This window comes from Tachysurus vachellii, chromosome 5 (genome assembly GCF_030014155.1).
Source record: "Tachysurus vachellii isolate PV-2020 chromosome 5, HZAU_Pvac_v1, whole genome shotgun sequence".
Classification (NCBI taxonomy): Eukaryota; Metazoa; Chordata; class Actinopteri; order Siluriformes; family Bagridae; genus Tachysurus; species Tachysurus vachellii.
The window spans coordinates 18,330,001-18,348,296 of record NC_083464.1 but is presented as its reverse complement, the minus strand read 5'-3'; the positions used below and the strand labels follow the sequence as shown (position 1 = coordinate 18,348,296).

General features: G+C 35.6%; 1 protein-coding gene across 1 annotated transcript; it reads right to left on the bottom strand.

Moving 5' to 3' along the window:
- Nucleotides 1-97: 97 nt before the first annotated feature.
- frrs1b (ferric-chelate reductase 1b) lies at nucleotides 98-10,411 on the bottom strand. The gene is made up of 16 exons (XM_060870148.1): nucleotides 10,264-10,411; nucleotides 8,863-9,061; nucleotides 8,179-8,333; nucleotides 7,978-8,072; nucleotides 7,763-7,892; nucleotides 6,804-6,986; nucleotides 6,620-6,718; nucleotides 5,886-6,036; nucleotides 5,669-5,782; nucleotides 5,456-5,571; nucleotides 5,286-5,372; nucleotides 4,514-4,611; nucleotides 3,897-3,955; nucleotides 3,449-3,592; nucleotides 2,961-3,055; nucleotides 98-1,668 (listed from the first exon to the last, which is right to left on the bottom strand). Exons 1-16 carry the CDS (start codon nucleotides 10,267-10,269, stop codon nucleotides 1,576-1,578), a joined length of 1,824 nt encoding a protein of 607 aa, XP_060726131.1. The 5' UTR covers nucleotides 10,270-10,411; the 3' UTR covers nucleotides 98-1,575.
- Nucleotides 10,412-18,296: the final 7,885 nt, after the last annotated feature.

Genomic DNA, 18,296 nt, shown 5'->3' with positions numbered 1-18,296 from the left:
ATAAAATAATGGGTCTAACTGATGCATATATTTCCATCAGAGAAGAGCTTAAGGACGAACAGAGTAATAAACAAGATATTTATTAAAGCCAAAGCCATTAGGTGGGTGGATTCCTTTTAATTTGTACATAAATTACATCATCTGTTCACACACAAAATGCATCGTTATACAAGATTTGTAGACAAAATTGATAAGACAGACACAGTGAAATCTTGATTGTCACAGTGAATATGATTACAAAGTTTATGGAGGATTACGTAGCCAATGGTTAAGGTATAGGACTACTGATCTGAAAGTTCAAATTCCAGGTCCACTAAGCTGCTAACTCTGGAAACCTGAGCGAAGCCCTTAACCCTTAATTGCTCAGATGTATAAAATAAGAAGGGGGGGGTAAAATAAAATAAAATTGAATTAAAAGTTGCTTTAGATAAGGCTGTTTGCCAAATGCTGTAAATGTAGATTAATCCATTGAATGATTGCTACTAAGTTCAGTAGCAATTAGAAAGTTGCTTCAATTCTGAACAGATATTGCCAATGTCCCAGATAGTGCCAATGTGCTGCTTAGATTATGGGCAAACCTTGCAAAATATAGCAAGAATATTGGATTGTTTTTACCTAAAAACCATTATCATGCAAAACAATAATATAGTGTAAAAGACAACTTTGATTAGCATGGCATCTTTTCAGACAAGACAATTAAGGAACTGTAACCTGAATTAAATGTAATAATAATCAAACAATTTTCATTATTATTAAATGAATTGCATCCATTTTATATATTTGGATGTAATTATAAAATGACACATTATTATTATACATTTTGTTTGCATTTAACAGAATCACATTACAAATTCAGTGACCCCAACTTGGATGCACCAGTTTCCGTTTGATATAAATTCACTAATACAGAATAACATTACATGCTTTCATTCAATGCAAACATACACAACATCTGAATTATTCCATCATATTTGATTCTGCAGTGTTCTTTTTAAAGTAGCATGAAACGTGGTACATAAAATACAAAAAATAATACAATCAAAATTTCTCCTAATTTACAAATGCAACAATTAGTATTTAGTTTTTATAATACCTTTAATTTCATATAAATCTGTATGTATTCATTATCAAGTATTTCAGACACCTATATAAAACTTGAGATTGCATAAAATCATAATAAGCAGGATGGATGTTGAGCTTCACTCTCTGTTCCTTCAGCACATTTAACACATTTCTGTTTGGATGTTCTGCATACAGATCAGTCAGTAATCATTTAAGCTAAAACCTTTGCATCTTGACAGTTCAGATTCAAGCACAAAAACTAAAACAATGTGATGTTCTGTTCTTTTGCCTCGTGACAATAATCTAAACTGTGTATTAAATTCTTGGCACATAAGCATCCAGTTTACTTGGGTAACCGAGTTCTGTTGAAATGTTGCTTTAAAAGGGTTGATCAAGTTATCCAGTGTGAATCACAGTAAGAACAAGCTCACATAAGGCCTCTTCAGCTTCTTAAACAGTAACTGAGCACAACAGCAGACTTCAGAAAGGCACATTGTTTGTCATTCTTTTTCATCATACTTCACTGATGGCGGCCAGAAGAAAAGCCAGAAAACAAAGGTTTCCACAAAGGTAGACTGCCAAAACAATCTTTTTAAAAGAAGACCCCTGGAAGAAAAAAGTGTCTGTGGTTAATTGTGTTAAAGAAAATGATTAACAGAACAATATGTACTACAAATGCAAACACTCGGAATTTGCTTATGCTACTAGAAATTTAACTGGAACCAGAACTATTGTGAGAGAAGACAATTGTAGATCGTTTTGGAGACAAATACTCAAGATGAATGTTTAGAAGGAGAAAAAAAATATTCCTCACACTGTTAGTATGGTATATAGCAAGGCTCTATTAGCTGTTTCATCCAAAGGCCCTGTGAATCTTTTTTATGGTGGGAATAATGAAGTAGCAGATGATTTTAAATGAAAATCTGACTGCTTCAATCAAGAAGATACAACTACTGTAGGTTATGATGGATTCTTCCAGCAGGACATTGGACGTCCTTTTGGTCAGTGTTGCTATGACTAACAGAGTTTCCACCCAGAGAAGCAGATCAACAACAGGATTTTAACCTGAGATCTCGCCATAACCGGGCAAGTACTTTTTTGTTGTTCTAATCAAGGGCCCAGAATCAAGCATTTGCTGTGGCCACCTCAGTCCTGCACCTATAAACTCCATTAAAGCCTGTGGGTGAGGTGAAGAGGGGCATCTACAGTAGTATAAACAGGACCTTGTAGAATGTAGAGAGATTCTGTATTGAGGAGTGTCTCAGATTTCTTGCGCTGTCTCCACCAATCATGCATTACTCAAGCATTATAGAAGAAGAATCAATGGCTGATGAATCATGAAACTTCTGATCGATCTAACTGAGCAAGGTGGATAGTCCATTTAATAATCTATTGAATGTAATAATAATGTAATAACAATGTAAACTATTGTATATTTACTTTCAGTAACAGAATTAGCATGGGTGTTATGCATTTTCTTCAATGCGATCTTGTATATTTTAAATATGATTATTATGTTATCTATTTTGTTATTTATTCCCCATGTAATGACCTTTAATGCTTCTAAAATTGGACAATGTTTAGAGGCATTATTTATTCGCTTTAGTGAGGATGGCTTGCATTTTGAGACCTTGCTCTAGAATATAAGACAATTATGAAATGCTAGGAAACTTTATTCTGATCACAGATTTAGGCTTTCACTGTCAATTTAACACTTGGATGATATTTTGCTGAGAGAAAAAAAATAATTGCCAAATAATTTAATAATTTAAAACATGAGCAGTAGCAAGAACGTGAAATGGATTCAGACTATTCTGGATTATTGAACACTGGCACTAAACCCCACTTCATGCATGGATATAATTTGCAAAGGAAATAAAAACTGTTGTGTGCTTCACCTTGCTCTCATTCTCAGTCTGAACAAACAGAATCCCCTCCTTGTCTTCTGTTTGGAGATTTTCTGTGTAGACCTGAAAGTTTCTGAAAATGTTTCCTAAAATATAAGAACATCATGTTAGATTTAACTATGTGAGATTAAATTAGAAACCGTACTGTACTTTGCTGAGGCATTCGTTATATCCTGTATAATAATTTGCATATAATTTGCCAACACAAATTGTTCTGGCCAGATGTTGTTGAACATTAGACATTAGTATTCTGAGCAGCAACTTCCAACAATGTACCCGAAAAGCCTTTTACAATACAATCTGACAGTTGTATTGATTTTCTTCCTACATGCATAATGGCTTTAATCACCTCCATGACCCAAATTATTGCTCTGCATGGCAAAAAGGCCATTCAAAAAGAAGGAGCATGCTAAAAGCTATACGCAGAAAGATATTCATTTTAGATTTTAATTGTAAAAGGTTGTGTTAAGTACACTGACCTATAGGAAAAAGCCCCCTCCTATGCACCTCTAGTGCCAGGTCTGCCAACACAAACCAGACCACACATGCAGACAGTAGCCCTGTGGTCCAGGGGGCAGGGAGTAGCAAAGCCTGCTGATGGATGCCCAAGAAGACAGCCACGACTAAAATCAAGAGGTAAGGTGCATGTTAATATGAATGTCCATTTCATGTATGTCTATTATACTAAATATTATTACAGACCATTTGCACATGGGCATTTTTGGACAGTACAAAAACGTGTGTACAACTTATCATACCTACTTTTATTTAGATAAATCTTATTCCGTCATATTACAACCATGACCTATAAAATAAGAAAAAAAGAAAAAAAGAAAAAAGAAAGAAAGGAAAAAAAAGTGCAACAGGTCCCCCTCAGACTGAAATATTGACAGTTCTTTTATAACAGCAGTAATGAGTATTGCTTACCAGCGAGCACCTGGGCTGCAGTTCCTGTGCCCAAGTGGAGCCAGTTAAAAATATATCTTCTGAAAAACAAATATAAAGCAAACAGTAAATGAAGAATGCACAATAACAGCAGAAACAGAATATGTCTTCATAGCTAAATTACACACAAAATTGACAGTCGGGTAAATCTTCCTTGCTGTACAATCACTGGCCATTTTACATGCTGATAATTGAACCCCAAATGGTACAATGCTCAATGTCTGTGATTCAGCCATGTCCATTATTGTACAGGGACCGCTACTAAAAAAACACTATTGATTTGAGAATAGAAATGTTTCATCTCAGTATAAAGGTGATCAGTTAATTCGTATAAATCTGCAGTGACTCTCTGTAGTGATGTCTGGATTTTTTTCCGACACCCGTCTCTACAGAACAACCTGAATGTGCACTTGAGAAAATGATCAGTGGTAGCTATATAATAAATTGGGAATTAAAAACATTCATGGATATATTCAGATACCTAGAATTGGATACCTGGCACTGGGAGGGATTCAAAAATGATATGAAATTTGTTCTAAAGAATACATTAACTGCCCTTGCCAAAAGACAGGATTTAGTAAGTACTAGCCCTGTTTTACCTGGAGGAATCTGGAGCAGGTCTTAACAGAGCCATGATAGGTTGGATAACAGCCAGAGCCATGACAGTACAGCCGAAGTAAGGGTGTGAACCGGCACGCTTAGGAAAACACATGCAGGACATGATTATTGCTAACCTTTTTTTACTCCTACGCATCCATTTCCACACAGTGGAGCTGGAACAGCTCTTAATGAATCACAAACTAGAGTGTAGTGTTGCCAGGTGATTTTTGAAAAGGATAGACAGCCTGCAACAATGGGGAAAGAATGACCTCTGTTGGTAACACTGCAGCCATGCTAGTTAATAAAATGTAACCCCAGTTTTCAGATGTTCACTGTGGGTAATTTATAGTGGCCGTAAGGAAAGTAGAGAACCAACAGGAAACACAGATGGAACTGTGAACCATCAACACTTTTTATTGCTATCAGATACAGATAAAAAAATATTATACTAAGGAAATGCATAAGTTGAAAAGTAAAAAAATAAATAAATAAATAAATACATATTGTCTGAATGTATCTAATAGCAATGTGAGGATAAAATGGAAAATTCCACTATGTGGTAATATTAATAATCTTAATTTTCCAGTGTTTCATTTCTCCCCCAATATGTATTCTGTACAGACAGACATGTGACAGTGTGACACATTTAGTCATAATGACCAGTCATATGGGTATACATTTGGTGGTGGGGGATGAGAAAAACATGACACCCAGATAAGCATTAGTCACACAGACAGACTGTGTGTGTGTGTGTGTGTGTGTGTGTGGTACCTTGCTCCAGCCTCTTCTGTATATAAAAGGCATTATGAAGCCGATGCATGTCAGAAGCACTGTGAGCAACATAAGACCTCTGTGAAACTGTAGAGACAAAGTTAAGACTTTAGCATCTGTTATGAATAGCAATAATTTTCATGTCTTCATTTCAGTTTTTTCTTTCTTACCTGAAACCATACTCTCTGTCCAAATACAGTTGTTTCAGGCCAGTCAGGTTTAAAGTATCTGGCTATAATTACTCCAGTGCTGACGGTCATCATCCAGCCAACGAGCATGAATGCAGCTATAAACAAAAAGAAACATGGTCAGATCTACTAATTTAGGAGTAATAATGTTTTTATAAGATGCATTACAGTTCCAGACATTCTGTTCACTCTCACCATGGAATTTGATGAGTAAGGGAGCACGAGAGCCGGTCAGATCCTCTGGAGGACCAGTAATAAGTACTTTCTTTGCTGATATAAGGGGCTGTCGGTCATGTCTATGGGTTCTCCCTACAATGAACAGATGAAAGGTGAATCATTAAACAAATGCAAAAATATTACCTGTGTACAACATACTGGATTCAGAAGACTGTTTTATAAAATAACAGTTCACCGTTCTCTGCTCGACCATGAGCCATGAACAGGTAGTACATCTGATCCAGGTCAAATCTGTCTTGAGTAGCGGTGGGGATGTGGATGTTTCTGTAAAAACTGCACTGAATGACCCCATCAGCCAGCCGCCATGCTGTCTCTCTCAAAACATTCTAGAGCAGCAAGAGGGCAAAGATCAGAGAGAAGTCTTTCTGTCCGAAATATTACTTACAGACGACTGTTTTAAAGACTGATTCAAAGACTGAAATATGACACGGTGTTAAGAGTCTTTTAAAAGGAATAGCTCATAGAGAAGAAGAAATGAGTGGGGTTTTTTTTGTCTCTCTCTTTAAATGACTCAGGTTTTCTTCTCTGCATATAAAATTGAGCTTCCATTCATTTTTTTTTAAAGATAAGTAAGGAAATATAGAAATGATGAATATTACAGTATTATTAATTACTCTAATATCATGAGTTTTCAGTATACTCAGGCTTTTCTAACACCATCATTATTTAGTGCAAGTGATTAGACATTAAAACCTGTTTGTTTCTTATTAAAAGCTTTACAGGAAAATGATTCCACTATGTTGTTGCTGACTTCGTCTCTGGCACAGTGTAATAATACTAAGGTAAGTATGTGCTGAGTTTCGCCAGTCTTTCAGGTAAGCAGAAAGGTTGTGTAAATATGATCTCTCAATCACTCCTATAATCATGTAGTCTACATTGCAATCTGACTGAGCTGAGGAAGATGAGAACCTCTGAAGCCGTCACTGGATGTGTCCTTCCCTCAACATAAGCAGCGCTGATGCCGACACGGTCGGTGTCACTGATACACAGGTAGACATCATCAGTCCCCTAAAAACAGACATAGATACATTTACAGAACACAATTTCACAACAACTAACAAATCGTGCTTTGTACAAGAACATGTTTCACTACCATCCATTGATCTGTTGATAAGGCGAAGGAGACGTAGCCCGCAGCCGGCCCGCTGAGCTCAAACTTTACCCCCTGTTCCACTTTTCTGAAGGACAGGAAGTAACAGAGTGCATCAATTTCAGGATTGCAGCCTTCTGGATCTCGCAGGCAAGTCTTTGTATCTCCACAGCCTTCTGAAGTGAACTGCGACAGAGTCAGATGAGGAGAAATGTTACTACATTTAGCAGATTCTTCATTGCTGACATGATTAGATTTGTCAAGTTTTCAAACTTGCAAATTACAAAATTCTTTGTTTAATAGAAAAGAGCAAATATCTTTTTCAGGTATCAGCAAAGACAGATAACAGATTACCAGAATTAGATGTTTAAAGTGATTTTGCTCTAATATTTTAAACACACATTTTGAATATTGGCATCTGTTAACATGCAACACATCAAATGTCATTATTTTGCGCTACATTAAATGTCTATAATTTCTCTGGGAGTTCACTGCAAAATGAACGCTCTTTTATAGAAATATGCAAATATTGTTTAAGGGAATCCGGTTAAAGAATACAATACAAATGTGCCTGACAAACACAAGCATCGCACATCACAGTGTTAATGAGACGCCACAGGAGGAGGTGTGTGTAGTGTAGGGTTTCACACGTAATATACCACCCTGATAAGTGAATACATCAGCTTAAGGCAGCTTAAGCAGAAAAACATGCAGTTCCCAAACACATAATTTGTTTGGATTTGTCTGTGTATAACTCTGACCATAATTACTTTAATTTCAGCCTTGTCAGCAAACCTATGCAGGCTCAAACATGTTTAGGACAGAACAAACAATCATATATAGGCATTTTTAAAAATAAGAGCATGCCATTATATTAAAAAGTTGCTTTATTATAGCAGGTTTTCACAACCCAATAAAGCTTATTACAGAAATCAGACTAAACTTGGTGCAGCAGGACTCACCGGGTGGGGCAGAGGCATAGAAGCTCTGGTGGTCTGAGGAGATAATGATGTAGGAAGTGCACCATTTCGAGACAATACAGGACTTGGAATCTTCACCCAGAACAACTCATATTTCTGAACCACAGTTGCTCTGAAATTCACACAATATATACATCAACTCATCGCTCAGTAAACTTGTAAGAAACAGAGATATGCACTGTAAAGTGGAAACTCACAGAAACTGGACACTAGGTGGGGCATCCTGCGGTGCGGTCCAGATAACCTGAACCTCTGTCTTATGGTGATCACTGGTGTGACTCACAGCAGAGCCCTTACATAAGAAGCATACAATTTTTTAATCATCAATTTAAAAAAAATATAATTTCCTTGTCATCTGTATAGCCTCATGCCCTTAATAACATTCTCAAGTTGCTGACCTCTCTATGGTGACATGAAAGTAGCTGTGAGATGGACGAGTCAACAAGAGTAAAAGTTCCAACAGATCCACCGTCAAGTTTTGCAGCATCTCGAGCTTCTATAAGAAAGCCTTCAAAGTGCAAACTATTCTCTGAAGACAGTAATGATAAAGTCACTGTGAAAAGAAAAGATGAATATTTATGTTTCACACAATTGTACAGCATTTACATGCACGCAATTGCTGTACAGATTTCTTAATAAATGGTAAACAAGGCACAGTCAGCAAGAACAAAAAGAAATAAATAAAACTATTGTTTGTTAAATGTTGCTGAATATTCAATTATCTATGACAGTTTAATAAATGTTCATCAGGAAAAATGCTTGTAATAAATAAAATCCTAAACAAATTTACTATCTGATTTTATTAGCACAAAACTTAAATTCTGCAGAGAAACAAGGTGCATGAGGAGAAAAAGCTGTATATTATATATACACATGTAAGTCGTCCTGAATGAGGGTGTCTGGCAAATGCCTTAAATGTAAATGTACAAGAGTAGAGTTCTGTAGAGTTTTACATAAAAAAGTTTTACATAAAAGTTTTCAATAGGTTTCCTATAACAACACCAGAAGTGTTCTACTTGCCTGGAATCAAGGCAAAGTCTGAACAATACAGCAGCCGTAACATGATATCTATATCTACGTACCTTTAATTTGATCTCCAGGACGAAATATAGACTTATCCACAGTGATGGTGTATGGTGAAGATGTAGGACTGGGGCTATGATGATGATGGCCAGGCATCATGTCCTGACAAGCTTCTTTGACTTTTCCATTGCTGTAGCTAGTGACAGACTTTATACACACAGCAAACAGGAACAACAGCACCTTCATCTTCACAGAGATCTGGAGAAAGAAATGAACAAACACGGGGGAAAAAACAGAGAGAATCTTGCGTGTTTGTTAGCTGCACAAACTACGATGACCCAACAATCTGTTATATTGATGTTGTTGAAGTGTAGAAAATAAACTGAGACGTGTAGAACAACACAGACCACTAAATTTAGGTCACGGTTTCATTGCTGAATAAGCAGCTCATGAACAAGCTGCGTGTAAAGATAAGGGTGTACGTGCCGCAGGCTGTCAGGTCATGGGGTTAAATATTGTATCTCAGATGAAAAATGCATTAAATACATACATTTTCAAAGGTCAACTGTATTAAATACATACATTTCTAAGAAGAAAAAGTACGCTTAATGTAAATATTAAAATATGTATTTTAAATAGTAATATTAAAATACATATTTTGAAGGAAAAAAAATATCTGTCTGAAATTAAATGTTTGCTACCTCTATATTTTTTAATTTAAGACAAATGCTGTTATACAGTGTATAGCGTTTATAGTTAAATATTACAAAAAATATGCTAAATATGTTTAAGCACAACACACGCTTTTGTTTACTAATCGACAATTTTAGGACATTTGTAACAAAAGAAAAATGTAGTAATATACAGGGTCACACTGTTGTAGCTGTACTGTCTATCAGCTGTGAAATAAAGTTCCTGAATTGACTTAAATCTCTCTCTGAGGACCATTCAGACTCTGTGTGCACTTTGCGCAGGTACTGATCAGCTTTATTGTTGTGCAGTAAAGATTCACATTTCACATTTATGGCGTTTAGCAGACTCTTGTCCACAGTGACTTACATTTATTAAAATGTAATTAAAAAAATAATTAAAAATTAATAATAAAACAAGTTTTATTTTTACAGCTGAAAAATTAATAGAGTGTTAAGGGCCTTGCTCAGGGTCCCAGGAAAGGCTGCTTGGTGACCCTGGGATTCAAACCCATGACCTTCTTATCAATAGTCCAACAACTTAACCACTGATACATGATTGTAGGGGAACTAAAACTAATCTAATAGTAATGTAATGTAATGTAAACAACACATCAAACAAGTCAATGATTCATTTCCTCACAATCTCAGTTGTATTTAGACGACAGGCAAAGGACATGAAGTAACTGAGACGTGCACAAAAAGACGCAAACAGACAAAGAATGGTGCGCTGTTTATTAGCAGGTGAGTATGAAGAGTAAAAGGACATACCTCCATTATTCCACGCTGGTGAATGGAGTTGCGTAAAACGTGCCGTTTGTCCTGAACTTGAAGAGTTGTAACAAGGAGTGATCGGATTGGCTTAGAGCAGCACGAAGAGGCGGAGCATAACACGGAAGCGCATGTGTCTGATCTACAAATCGTTACTACCGCTGCTGGTTTCTAGGAACATGAGCTGTTGATCGTCATTTCAGACTGTTGTTATTCGAACACACCCAGATAAGGCTGTTAGACCTGCTGCTCAATGTGACGCCGGTCTACTGGCGTGAGATGTTCATTAGTGTAATGTAATGTATGTTCATTAGTGTAATGTAATGTATGTTCATTAGTATAATGTAATGTATGTTCATTAGTATAATGTAATGTATGTTCATTAGTGTAGTGCAAAACGTGTAGTAGCCAAAGCACCAAGAAAACAATATGAAGCTTAATAATAATAATAATAATAATAATAATAATAATAATAATAATAAAATGTGCTCCAAGCACCTTTCACAAATAGCACCACCTGTGGCCAGGGATGTCAAGTCTACGTTTTATGCCCAAATATATCAAACAAAAATAGGTTTATATGAAACTGTGACTATAACTTAGTGCTAATGGTGTAACATACCTGCAGATTGCCTAATATTATTAATTGTATTAGAAGAAGCCTTTATTTTGTCACATATACATTGCAGCACAGTCAAATTCCTTCTTTGCATATCAAAAGTGTTACTTCCTGTCCTTGGGATGATAACACAGAGTCAGAGGGTATTGCTCTAGAGCCCAACTGTGGCAGCTTGGCAGTGCAGGGGCTTGAACCAAGCTCCTCTGATCAACAAAGCAAAGCCTTAACCACTCGAGCCACCACAATAATCACTGTCATTAGTTCATATAAATGTTAATTATTAATATTATTATATTAATGTTAATAATAATTAATATTATTAACAATAAAATATTACATATGCAGTATTTTATTGTTAATAATAATTAATATTATTAACAATAAAATATTACATATGTAGTAGTAGTAATAATACATACATACATACATAATTATAAAAAAAATAACAGTACTTATATCATTGGAAATCCACATGGACATAAGGAGAACAACATAGACAGTATCCTGAATTCAGGATCAAATCGGGGACCCTGGAGGTTTGAGGCAGCAACATTGTCCACTGCTTTACCCTGCAGCCAATAATAATACAATTAAACAGAAAAACACGATTAAACAGTAAAAACACAAGTGTATCAACAGAAGGGATGACAACAGTGGCACAGTGATTATCGTTGGAGTTGGCGGATATGAGGATGGCAAATCAATGAGTGGTGTCTGACACTCTCTGCTCAGGCAATGACGTTTCATATTTTTATATGACAGTCATATCACTGATGGGATTGGGATTAGTGATTCAGAGTAAAAATTCATGTTTGTTTATTTAATATTTCACATTATAGGAGGGAACATATCTCTGTCCTGACTTCTCCCTGTCATGTAGCGTGCAAACTGTCTCTCTTGCCTGGGCAAACAGCTGTTCTTCTGTAGTTTTTAATGGTAAGACTGTAGGCCCTGAGCATGTGCTGGTCTGATCTGTTGCTGAATCAGAGTCTTATTCTCTGATTAAGGCCCAATAACATCAGGCTAAAATCCGGTTTGTGTATAAAGAATGTAATAACATGAGCTCATTTACAATATTCAAAGAAATATATAACAAAGTACACTTCAATTAGAGGCAACAAACCTATCAGCTGTTGCAATAAATTTTATGTACTGATGTAAAATTCCCTCTGTTTACAGCCTTCAAGGGCAAGTTATACACAGCTCACCTCACCATTTCCGTGGTATACTTTGATAAAGGGTTATTCCTGTTTCCGATATTCACTTTAATTGTATGCTTTATAGAATATTATTTTGTTAATGATAGTCATTCACATCATTACAAGTTCATCTTTAACTTTTCTTCAGTGCAGTGTGATAAAGTGCATTTATTTCCTTTATTACCTCTAGTAACATACAAAACAAGACAAAATGAAAAGAAAAACCTTAAGTCTGTTTACAGACATGTAAAATAAAATTTCTATTTGATAATACTTTATTATTCAAAGATGTTGTGCCATAATTTTTACATTTTTATATAATATTAGGGCATTAGTCAATACCCAGTACTGTGACTGTGTGTCTGTGTCAGCTTCTTTGAATTTGATTTTGCACTGGGTATCTGTTTCCAAGCATTCTAGCCACTAGAGTACTCTAGCATACACGCTATCCATCTACTTTAGTTAGGAACAGTTGAAGACAGGAATATCTGTCACATTTCAATGAGTCTGTGCCCACTGTAGCCTCAGGTTCCTGTTCTTGGATGACAGGCGTAGAACTAGACATGGTCTTCTGCTATTATAGCTCAGGTTTTAGCTCAACCTCAAGTATTAAAATATTGTGCAGTCTAAGAGATGCTTTTCTGCTCACCACAGTTGTAAATAGTGGTTATTTGACATACCAAAGACTTCCTCTCTGCCATTTTCCTCAAACCTCTTTTATCAGCAAGAGTTTTCCACACAGAACTGACACTCAATGGATGTTTTCTTTCTTTTAACCATTTTGTGTAAACTCTCGAGAGTGTTATGCATGAAAATCCTGGAAGATCAACAAATTCTCAAACCAGCCTGTTTGTCACCAACAACTAAATACTAGATCAGAAGCTCTTGACCTAGTATCTGCATAATTTTCTGATAGTATGTTTGTATGAGCGTGTAGCTGTATAGGCTGTTATATTTGCCAGTTTGTGTAGATTTTAAGTAAATGTTTAAGCCATTATACTTTCATACAGAACATGATAGATATAACACAAGGCAATGTATGAAAAAACATGAAGAACCTAACTAGTCATTTAATTAGATAAAAAAAAGCCTGACAAACATAAACCCAGAGCTAGAGACAGTTAATGTCTAATCTATGATGATTTGGTGGGAGAGTTTGTGAGGTGAAGAGCCAGAAAGACACATTAAATTCTGCATACAATACTTAAAAAATGCATGTATAATATTATTAGTAATGTTATGTGTGTTATTTTGCATGGTTTTGCATGTGGGGCAGTTGAAGTTAATCATGTACAATTGTGTGAGAAAAAGGACACCCCATGAAAGGCTGTTGTTTTTTTTAAATAGTTAAAAATCATAAATATTTTAAATCATATGTGCATTTTATCTTCATTTTAACAATATTGGAAGATTCAACTAATATAACTAAACAAATAAAACCAAAGAAATGTCTTTTGTAAATGATCTGTAACATGAAATTTAAAAATAAAATCTAATTTCTTGTGAAAAAAAAACACATTTATTTGTACTTGTAATTATAACATTTCCTACAGGTATAATCACATCATGTGCAAATGATTAGAACATTATTACAGAACATTTTGAGGAAGTCTTGTCTTATTTAACCATCAGTTATTTAGTCTGGTTTGCTCTTAAATGTTAAAGTAAGATCTATCACTATGGTGAGATCCAAAGGGCTCTCTAAGGCCTACAGAAAGAACATTGTTGATGCTTATGAGTCTGGTAATGAATATAAAAAGATCTCAAATGAATTTGTAATCAGCCATTCTACTGTCCAAAAGACATTTACAAGTGGAGAACATTTAAAACAACTACTAACATGACCAGGACAGGACATTCAAGCAAATTCACCCCAAGAGTAAACTGCAAGATGCTTAAAGCATCAAAAAACCCTAAAATATCATCACGTGACCTACTGCAAGCTCTTGCTACAGTTGATGTCAAAGTGCATGAATCTACAGTGAGAAAGAAACATTGACAACTTTAATTATCATGGGAGGTGTGAAAGGAGGAAACATGGAAACAGGATACTGTCTAAGAAAAACATGAGGGAAAGACTGAAGTTTGTAAAAGGCCACAGAGACAAAGGCCAAGATAATGTGCTTTGGACAGATGAGTCTAAAATTGAATTATTTGGACACAATAACAGAGATATTATATATATGTTTGATGAAATCCAAATACAGCATTTTAGCAAGAGAACCTCATACCAACTGTGAAACATTGAGGTGAAAGTGTTATGGTTGGAGCTTTGCTGCAGCAGGACCTGTCGAGGTCATCAACATAGAATCCACTATGAATTCTACATTGTATCAGGAGGTGCTTGAGGAACATGTGAGACCATCTGTGAAAAAAACTGTAAGCGAAAGTGGAACTGGACCTTGCAACAACTAAGAGTAAATCCACCATGGACTTGCTGAAAAGTAAAAAATTGAGAATTCTGAAATGGTCAAGTCAAAGCCCAGATCTAAATCTTACTGAGATCCTGTGATATGATATGAAACTGACTGTGCATGCAAGAAACCCCTGAAATATCACACAGCTAAAAGAATTCACCCGCTTTGAATGTTACTGTATCACTCGATTGAATGGACGTTACCAGTGGTTAATCAGCCCATAGCTTTGATTAACCATTTGGATGGATGATAAAAACCTTCTGAGCCGCAACATGCCCCCTTGGACCAAAGCTATGGGCTGATTAACATCCATTCAATTCGAAGCAGGTGAATTCTTTCAGCTGTGTGATATTTCAGGGGTGAAGAATTTTGCATTGAGGAGTGGAGGAAACTTTCTTTAAGTTGATGTCAGAAACTGGTAGATGGCTACAAGAAACGTCACATTGAGGTTTTTCCAGCCAAAGGGGGAAACACTAGCTATTAGGGCATAGGGTGTCCTAACCTCAGTTCAAATACTCATTTTGTCGATTTCTTTTGTTTGAAAAGTGAAAAGAGGTTTGTTGTTGTTGTTGTTGTTGATGTTGTTGCTTATGAGCAATTACATCACTTTTATTTACAGATTCAAATTAAAACAAGATCAGAAATTGACATGTTGGCATTTTTTAAAAAAGAATTTAATATCTAATGGGTTTGAATTTTTTCACATGATTGTATATTGTGCTTGGAGGGGACAGATTACTCATTCCTCCCTATTCCTAGCAGTTTTCTCTGAATTTATACCAACTCTACAATAATTTCTTAAAAAAAAGTCCTGTGGTTAAATAAAAAGTGAAATTTATTTCACTTTGTACAGTTCCTTTTGTTATTTCAGAGTTAACTCTGGTGTATTGCAGCCAGTTGCGCAACAGACTGCAATTCAATTGATAAATTAATCTTATTAAAAATTAAAACAAAAAGTATTGTAAAGTTACCCAGAACTGAGGTTAATGTGTACTAAGCAAGGCAGATAGGTGCACGTGTGATAAATAGAGTAAAGCTTTAGTGATTTATTGTGGGCTTTAATGCCTTTGTTAGGGTGTAAGGGTGTTCTGTATGACCTGAATTTTTCAACAGAACTGGTTTGAATGAGCAGTCTCGCCCGTCTTCTCATATTTGCTCATGCAGACGCAATTCTTTGCTGACATGCCATTTGATGAACCTACTCTAGCTCAATGCAAGGCTGTAATGATCACAATTGATTTAAAGATTCCTGCGACTGAACGCTTGCAAGTTATTGAGGAAGTAATTACCCACTTCTTAGCCTTAATTTTGGGAAGTGTGGTGAACATTATATGTTATATGTTGAAAGTGTGTAGCAAAACTCTAGGATGTTCTCACCATTATGCAGCTCTTATGCTATAATTCAGCAAGAACAATTGCATATCAAGTTGCACCCTTAAGCATAATGTGTTTAGCCATGTATTGATTATTGTAGCACAATGAGAAATTCAATTACAGCGTGTTAGACCTTCCCTGGTGTGGAACAGTAATGCATATCTTCTGGACTTCATTGCTTCATTTTGTGATTATGTGTTTGTGTGTGTGCTAATATTCATGAATTTAATAACTTTTGTTCATCTAAGAATCGTATGTGTTTAGTACATTTCTTTTTTTAATAATGATTATTTTCTCTTTTCAACTAAGGTTCCCCAGTAGAGGTTTTGTCCATAGAGGGGTGCTAGTGAGCCACTGGAGCTCACACCTGACAGCTTTCAGTTAATGGAATGAAGTGTACATTAAGTGTATAGGTACAGAGTAAGCATGTCTAATGGGTCTAACAAGCCTTGTAGAATACTAATTTTTATAAATATATTAAATATAAATAATTGTATGAACCATAAATTATAATAGGTCTTTTATTCAGTAGGATCTTATTTCCCAAAGATAAATTGTTCAATGTTAAAAAGATTTATCAGTCTTTAATTATAAATTTAATATGATATTTGAATTCAGGCATCAAGCACTGAGGTCGATAGTAACTGAGAAAATTAAGACACAAGACAACACTCAAGGACTCTGGACTGAAAAACAACACAATATCAAAGGTCTTTCTAACAGACATCATATCTGTCTGCATGCATCTGTTTCCAAATTGGGTGGCCAAGACAGATCGTGCAGTTCCACAATACTGTAAATCTGTCTTTATAATTTATAACTGCTAGCTGAATGTGGCCGATGATTGAAGGCAGTAAATGTCAGAACAAAGAACAGTGATATTTAGCTAAAACAGTTAACCAATTGAGAACAACTCCACAATTGTGCATGATTGATGTCAGTCTTCAAGTATGAAGACGAAGGGCATGATTTGAAAAGGAAAAGCCCTTTGGCTACTCTGTCTACATCGCTTCCACATTTTTTTCTTCACTGCCTCTATCCACTGAGTCTTCAGAGTTCCTGAAAGAACAGTCATCCATGAAAGAGTTGTTTGCATGATATTTGTTTACACAGTGCATTATCATTTTCTAATATTACAAGACAGCTTTGGTGTACAATACATTTAGTGACTTTATAGTATCCCAGTGGGATCCATTTCCTACCATCTTCTTTTCAGTACTTAATTGATCAGAGGAAATGTGTTTTGAGTAATCTTGGGGTGCGATTCAAACAAGGCAGAACCAATTTGAAGGTTTTAGACAAATAGAAAGAGAGTTTTCAGCTGACTGGGCAAATTCATTTATACCCCAGGAGACTTAGGAATCCATTATCTCATTGACTGCTCTATTAGGTTTAATTTACTATTTATTGGAGGATTATGGATGTTAAAATGGACTCCATTTCTGCAGTCTGTTCTAGCAGAGCCTTTAGTGCAAATTGTTCACAGACCAGTCTTCACTGATAAACATTTGATTTCATATATAGACTTTATCACATTGACCCACAAGGGACAAATCAATTGATCTGGTTTTCTGGTTAAATGGCTTTTAAAACAGAAAATAAAAAGCAGAGACATGGGTTATGTATTTTTTTTTTTTTAACCCCATGTACTATATGTGATTATTTATAGACTCGGGGTTCATGTGTACAGTAGTGAAGTCCAGGGCTGCAATCCTTTTCAGAAGCCAGTGAGAGCTAATGGGGCGGCTTCCCACTCACATAACTCTACCAATCTAATAGTGAGGGACTAACTTTCCGGTTCCAACTCACTAATGTGGTATCAAATCTCTCTCTCTTTTCTAAAAATATGCCTGTTGTACCACCAAGTGCTGAGGAGAACAGCTTAATCCACTTTCATTGTCTTTCCTCTGGTCAGTCTCTATGCATGCTGGCTCGACTTCAGGTTTTGAACACATTGTTAAGAATGATTCATATCTGATGTGCTGAAGCTTACTAAACCTGATATATCTGTTTTATAGATTGGCATTTTCATCTTATTCTTACTTTTGTTGTTGTTGTCCTACTACTAGCAGGAGGAGGAGGAGGATATGATTATATTGAAATCTGTTCCTCTCATTCATTTTCATTCATACATTATTTGGGGAAATTCAACTGGAAAATACTTCTAAAAGTATTTTGGTCTGTAAGCAGGTTTTATAGTGATTAATTAAGGTAGGTAACTGATCAATTTAATTTATCTCTCCATGCTCTTTAAATGTAATATTTACACCTTCAATCAAGCTTCAAGGTTGAAAGCTGATGACGTTTACACATAAATGGCATTTAGTGGTCTGAGCTATAAGTCACCACAGATTTCACTTCTTCCTCCTTACATTACTATAATGTGTTTCTATAAAAGCTTGCGTCTAAATTTTCAGTTACCTT